This window comes from Mus caroli, chromosome 17 (assembly GCF_900094665.2).
Source record: "Mus caroli chromosome 17, CAROLI_EIJ_v1.1, whole genome shotgun sequence".
Classification (NCBI taxonomy): domain Eukaryota; kingdom Metazoa; phylum Chordata; class Mammalia; order Rodentia; family Muridae; genus Mus; species Mus caroli.
The window spans coordinates 52,483,144-52,489,799 of record NC_034586.1 but is presented as its reverse complement, the minus strand read 5'-3'; the positions used below and the strand labels follow the sequence as shown (position 1 = coordinate 52,489,799).

Here is a 6,656-nt window from a genome sequence, read left to right as displayed (position 1 = left end):
CACATAATTACCTATACAAGTAAGGTTCCAGTAGGTTTCCAGCATCACATCCTTGTAGAGACTCTTCTGAGAAGGATCCAGCAAAGCCCACTCTTCTTGAGAGAAGTTTACATGTACATCCTCATAGGTCATTGCATCCTAAAGTATACGATGTATATGTATGTGTATACAGGGTATATATATTGAAATATATAAAGTATACATGTATATGTAATAGAAATAATGAGACTGACTGAATTATAAACGCACGTCACTGAAAATATATTTACATAATTCTGTGTGTCCAGCATATTAATTCCAAGTCAGAGAATTTCAAATGCCAGCACCAACTCTTTTTAGAAAGAAACAGTAAAGGAGAATCATGCCTCTCACTTCTGTTCACGATGAATAAGGCATTACTTAGCAGGACAAATGCCTACTAACATATACAAAGAGGTCCAAACTGAGGGGCATAATTGAGGATACATCAACAAAATTACTAACTAACCTCAAAAAATGAGGGAAAAGATGGTTGTGGTGGTGCTCACCTTTAATCTCAGACCTCAGAAGGCAGAGGCAGGGGATTCTCTAATTTCTAGGCTAACCTGTTCTATTTAGTGATCTTCAAGACAAAGGGACATAAGAAGACCCTGTCCCAAAGAAAAATACAAAAAAAGATAGAAATCTTACAGTGACTCACACAATATTTCTCCAAAGAGTTAAATGTTCACTCCAGAAATGTACTTGTCTATCAAAAAACTGGAGTGACCCTGTATAAACTATAATGCTACTATGGTATTCTTATGAAAAAGTGCACTTTTAATAAGTTAGTAGTTGACAAAGAGTTCTCAAAAAAGATTAATGAAAAAATGATCCTAAGAAAATAAAACATGAACAACAGAAACAAAAATATAATAAGGTATAAAAAGTTGACTTTATGAAGATCACTTGCTTTTGCAAAGAACCTGGATTAAACCCAGGCTTCAATTTTAGCCCCCCAACCATTCCTGGCCAAGAGAATCCAATGCTCTCTTCTGACTTCAGTGAACACCAGGGTTTCACATGGTTCACATCTATAAATATAGGCAAGAGATTCATGCACATAATTTAAAAGTTAAAAAAAAAATACCCGAATTGGTCTGACATAACTGTAGTCATTTTGTACCTAGCGTCTGTGTTGCTCATAAGGTGAAACTCAGTTCATTCTATTTAGGAGTTATTTCTTTAACTGACACTGAAACATGTTACTAATAAGCCAAAAAGTTATGGTTGAATTACTTATGCTCTATGTTTTAGGGTTTTACTGCTGTGAATAGACACCATGACTAAGGCAGCTCTTATAAGGACAACATTTAATTGGGGCTGGCTTACATTTTCAGAGGTTTAGTCTATTATCATCAGGGTGGGAGTATGGCAGTATCTTGACAGACATTTCACAGGGAGCTGAGAGTTCTACATCTTCATCTGAAAGCTGCTAGCAGAATACTGGCTTTTTGGCAGCTAGGATGAGGGTCTCTTAACCCCCCACCTCCCATGACAAACCTACTCCAACAGGGCCATACCTTCTAATTGTGCCATTCCCTGGGCCAAGCATATACAAACCATCACACTCTGTTATCTCACTGTTCTGAAATTCCCCTCTGCACTGCCTATCCACCTCTTCTCTTACTTCACCTAGGACCAATCAGCTTAAATCTTCGCTGGTAATATTTTGTCTAGTTAGCCAAAAATGCTGTAGTACTTTCGTGCCTGTCTTATAAACTTTTGAACCTGTTTTTTTCCTATAAAATGCCTGGCTTGAGAACAGACAGTTCAACAACTTGGCTCCCAAGTACTCTCTGTGGTCCTGATCCATCAGTCTGAAACAAGCATTCAATACATTTTCATCATATCTGAGACTGGTGTCTGAGTAGTCAGTTTGCGGCTAAGCCCAGGCCTCAACAAAAACATACAGAGAGCAGAGAAAATGCTATAAACCTGCAAGCCATTCATTCTGAAGATCAGTATTAATGTCATGCATGCATGATATCCTTGGTGTTAAAAAAATTATACCCTCTGCCAAAGTTATGAGTTAACATGTGGGTAAAGCTTACTTAGCACGATAACAAATGTTAGACATGTAGAAAAACACTATTCAATAAGACAAAAATATGAAGATAAAAATATCAGGCTAGAAGAATGACTTGCAAAAATACAAACAAAAAAACTACCACCACCACCAAAAAACCCTGCTTCTATTTTACTGAGCATTATATAGGAATAGAGTTTGTAATGGTGGTGATGGTGTGACTATATGATAAGGGGACTATTCATCAGTTTCAACCAAACAGAATACACGAGTGTGATGATGGTCTTAACACTTGAAGCCCAATCCCAGAGAATACCTTCCTTTAGAAAGGCTCCTAAAGGAACTGTAAGTGTCCCAATGAAGACCATAAACAGAGAAAAATCCTCAAAGACATCATCATACCTGGGAGAGTTTTCATTCAACCCACCATATTTTCACACAGCTCATAACAGACTCACATACAACCCATCATAGAAAACACATTTATCCTAACACCAAAGATCTCCATATTATGTAACAGTCCCCAAACTGCTGAACTGTCCAAAGTTGATTCGAACACTCAAGGCAATTTCTTCACTTTGACATCTTAAATTCACTGTACATTTAACCTCTGAGAAGTACGCATTCAAGTGGGACTTGTGCCTGATGGAAGATGGCCTCACCTTGGCAGGAAATGAGCAAACCTTGAGTAGAAAGCAACTGTGTAGTATGCTGCCATCCTGGCTAGTATGTTAAAATATCACAATGCAGAATTTGAGCTATAAATTCAACAAATGCCCAATAAAAAGTGTCACCATTTTTGATACCAAAGGAAACTGATGAGAATAAGTAACCATGGATGAAAAAAAAAAATCAACACACAAGACTGGATAAATACTAAACACAGTGACAACCTCTGACTTCAAAACCTCAAAAACAACTGCAATAAAAAAATTATAAAGAGCGAGAAAAAAAATAGCAGAAAGATAGACAAAAGATAGAAAATATTTCTTCCAAATAGGGAAGAGACAACTCCTCTGGATGGGATACAGGCATCCTTAATATAACCTTACTTACTTTGTCTAAGAAGAGATTAAACAATTGGAGGCTTCCAAACTCAGGTTTAAGTATGTATCTTTTCTCTGCACGGTATTATCAAACCTGCCTGCATAGCACTTCCTGGGAAAGAATAGAGATCAACAGAACATAAGAGCAAACTTAGAAAGAAAAAAAATTACACAACTAAAATAGAGTAAATGTTGATGAATGAGGCCAGGAAAACCAGTGAGCCTGGTCTTACCAACACAGGTGACTGGACCGCCAAGGCATCTACAAGCCTGTGTCGATGACAAACACTTTGCATCTGCACAGAGTTAACTGTGGACGGATCCTACTCCTGAACATCAAGTGCCAAGTGCAGAACTTGTAGAAGGCACCGGAGAAACTAGGGTTCTGCGAGTCAGCACATCTGCCTTCCCTGGACACAGGAAAAGCAGCTGAGACGCTCACTGCATGGTGACGTCAGCAACAAGGTGTTTTCACTCCAGGACCCGCGCCCCACACTCTGCGCAGGCGCAGCCCGGGATCGAAGTCAGACGTCCCGCTTCCGCTCCGGAGGTGCAGGGACCTCAGGTGAACAACGCAATCACGCCGGGCGGCGAGTCTGGCCGCCGGTTCCCGCACCCCGGGACGAACCCCACACAGTCTCCCGCGGCTCCTCCCCGCGTGGGGACGGCGGCCCCGCTCACCATGGCGTGGAGACCGAGCTCGCCCCGCTCTCCTCACAGCTCCGGGCAGCGGGTGGCAGACCAGGATACGGAACCACAAGAGCCTCCCTCAGACTCGAGCCCGAACCTTTAGTATTGGGGAACGGAAGTGCTCTCCCCATTCTGGCTAGCGGATCCACCTGGAGATCGTGATTGGCTAGTGAGGCATGAGTGACAGCTCCCCTAGACGCCGAGGGTTGTGAAGTGTCACAGCACAGTGGTTCCCAGCCCTGGCCTCCGCTCAGGCGCAGAACTGTCCCAGACCCGGAGAGAATGACATTGCCATAGAACTTGCGCCTGTTAGGGTACAGGCAGGTCCACAAGTCTACTCTTGGGGACCTAGCAAAGACTTCTGTCATCATCGCCTGCCATCACCTGCTGATGCCACCAGGAGCTCCCGGCCTGTTTCAGGATGAAAGTATCCACTCACCAGCCACCAGAGCTCTCTCCCTACTTGGCAGGCCATCTCTCTGTTCCCGGTGTGCGCTTCTTTCTCTCTCTGCCTGTCATATGTCCACTTCTCTGCCTCTATCCCTTCCCCAGGACCTCACTCCTCCACCCCCCACCCCCAATAAAGCTTTTTTACAAACAGATGCATGGTGTAATTTCTCGATCTGCCAAAGCTACTTCACCTCACTCCATTATGTTTCCTAACAGCAGGACTGCACAGTCCCTGCTCTGCTGCACTCAGGAGGCTCCTTAATCTAGGCACAAGGTCTCTAGCATACACAGATCACTAAACGACCTCAAGTGGCGTGATCCACCTGCGTCACAGCCGAAAGGGCACCCAGATTATCCAGGTCAAATTTAAACCTCCTGGTTGATATTCACCGGGCATCATCCATTTTTTAAAAAAAGACTCATCTAACTTGCTCACATTTCTCTCAGTTAAACACTGGTAGCCAAAACACTAACACATTCCCAGCCTTTAGTGGTTGCACTGGCTCATGATGCCAGCACTTGGGAAGTGGAGTCAGGACAAAAAAAGTTTAAGCCTAGTAATTCTAGGACAGCCAGGGAGGATGCACAAAGCAATCCTGTCTCAAAAAAAAAAAAAAAAAGTTTAAACCAGTTTGTTCTATAAAGCCAAACACTAACTATTCTGGCCCCCAAAGGGGATGACCAGGGTGAGAACCTGGGAGGAGAAGACAAAAATAGAAAGTTTGGGGTCAGTATGTCTTGCATAACATNATGGCTCATGTTAAGCAAGTTTATTCAGACGATATACAGCTCTGATACACTATAGGTGGAGAATGAGACAGTCAGCAGAAAGATAATTTAGCAATGTTGGCTAGAAGGACCCAGGATAGATACCTCAGAGTGAGCACACACTGGCCATGAGACTGATAACTGAAGACCGTGGTTCCCTTGACTCCTTCAAGATGCTCACTCAAGCACCAGACCAGACCTTCCCAAGTCTGCTCTTGGAGAGGTCACAAAAGCAATGTTTGAAGTTCAGATAAGCACACTCTTATTAGTTAGGCACGGGACCTTTTAAGGTCAGAGAACAAGAGCAATGGTAGAAGTGGCTGACATGACTCTAACTGAGAATGGACTGGTGAGGATTGATTTCCATCCCCATTTTGTCCTCAGTTTCCTGGTAAATTTAATAAGAATTGCTTATGAGTAGATGTGCATTCTCAGCATTTAGTGTAGATATGGCTGACTTTTATACAAATTTTAAATTTGTGGTTCTTTTAAAATTCTTAAAAGTTTAGTTTTAAAGATAAATAATAACATAATTAATCCTTTCTTTGTAACTGCATATTTCTGTCTGCCAGGAAGAGAAACTGGCTGAGAAAACTACTTTGCTTGCTTACACTTTGTTAATTAAAACTAGTTGCTTGAGCCGGGCGTGGTGGCACACACCTTTAATCCCAGCACTCGGGAGGCAGAGGCAGGCAGATTTCTGAGTTTGAGGCCAGCCTGGTCTACAGAGTGAGTTCCAGGACATCCAGGGCTACACAGAGAAACCCTGTCTCGAAAAACCAAAAGAACAAAACAAAACAAAACAAAAAAAACCCCCAAAACCCAAAACAAGTTGCTTAGTTATGAATGCATGTGGGTTCTTGGGAATAATTTTTCTTTACCTGTATTGTGCAATGTTATTTCTTGTAAAAGTATTGAGGAACATATTGTTTATTCATAGTCATTCACTAGAAGAAAACTAAAATGCAATCTCACTGTAATTTTATACTGCTTAAAAGATTTTGCTGGGAAATATAAGTCATGGGATAAAAAATAAAGTTGTTTGAACTTTGTTCCTTCCATCCTTCTGTATGTATGTATACGCATATATCTTTGTATGTATGTATATGTGTAAAGTTTGTATGAGAGTGTGTTGTAACTTTGTTCCATCAATCAAATCTGTGTGTATGTATATACATAAAGCTTATCTGGGTGTATGTTGGAACTTGTTCCATCTGCCAATTGTATGTATGTATGTATGTATGTATGTACATATGTGTGAAATGCTTGTAATCTGCTTGTTGGCACTTAATTCCATTCACCCACTATGTATGTGTGTATATGTGTATATGTGCATATGTGTATATGTGAAATGCTTGGAGCCTGCTTGCTAGAACTTTGCTTTATTTATTCTATGTGAAACTATGCATATGTCCGTCTGTATGTTTGTATGTATGTAAGTATACATTTGTATGTATGAAGTTATTGGAGTTTGCCTTTTGCACCATTTACTCACTGTGTATGTATGTGTATGTGTGTGTGTGTGAATTTTCTCTTTCCTTTACTTTCTTGCTGGCCCCAAGGAGTTAAAAGAGTTGGGAGTTTTTCACTAGCCACAGGCAGTGCCAGCCCCAATAAATTAAGCTTTGTTCCCTCAGAGAAAAGTCTGTTAAATA

At 41.3% G+C, this 6,656-nt stretch overlaps 1 protein-coding gene across 4 annotated transcripts in view; it reads right to left on the bottom strand.

The window, feature by feature from the left end:
* Positions 1 to 4,488, bottom strand: part of LOC110283805 (zinc finger protein 501-like) — a 7,801-nt gene extending 3,313 nt beyond the window's left edge. Inside the window, exons 1-3 of one of the 4 annotated variants that reach the window (XM_029471099.1) lie at positions 3,327 to 4,488; positions 3,104 to 3,243; positions 12 to 138 (exon numbers count right to left, since the gene is read on the bottom strand). In XM_029471099.1, coding sequence (XP_029326959.1) covers positions 12 to 132 — 121 coding nt within the window. In that variant the 5' untranslated portion in view covers positions 133 to 138; positions 3,104 to 3,243; positions 3,327 to 4,488. The remainder of the gene's footprint in view (positions 1 to 11; positions 139 to 3,103; positions 3,244 to 3,326) is intronic. The other 3 variants (XM_029471098.1, XM_029471097.1, XM_021149316.2) reach the window with 3 other exon arrangements.
* Between the last annotated feature and the right edge of the window lie 2,168 nt (positions 4,489 to 6,656).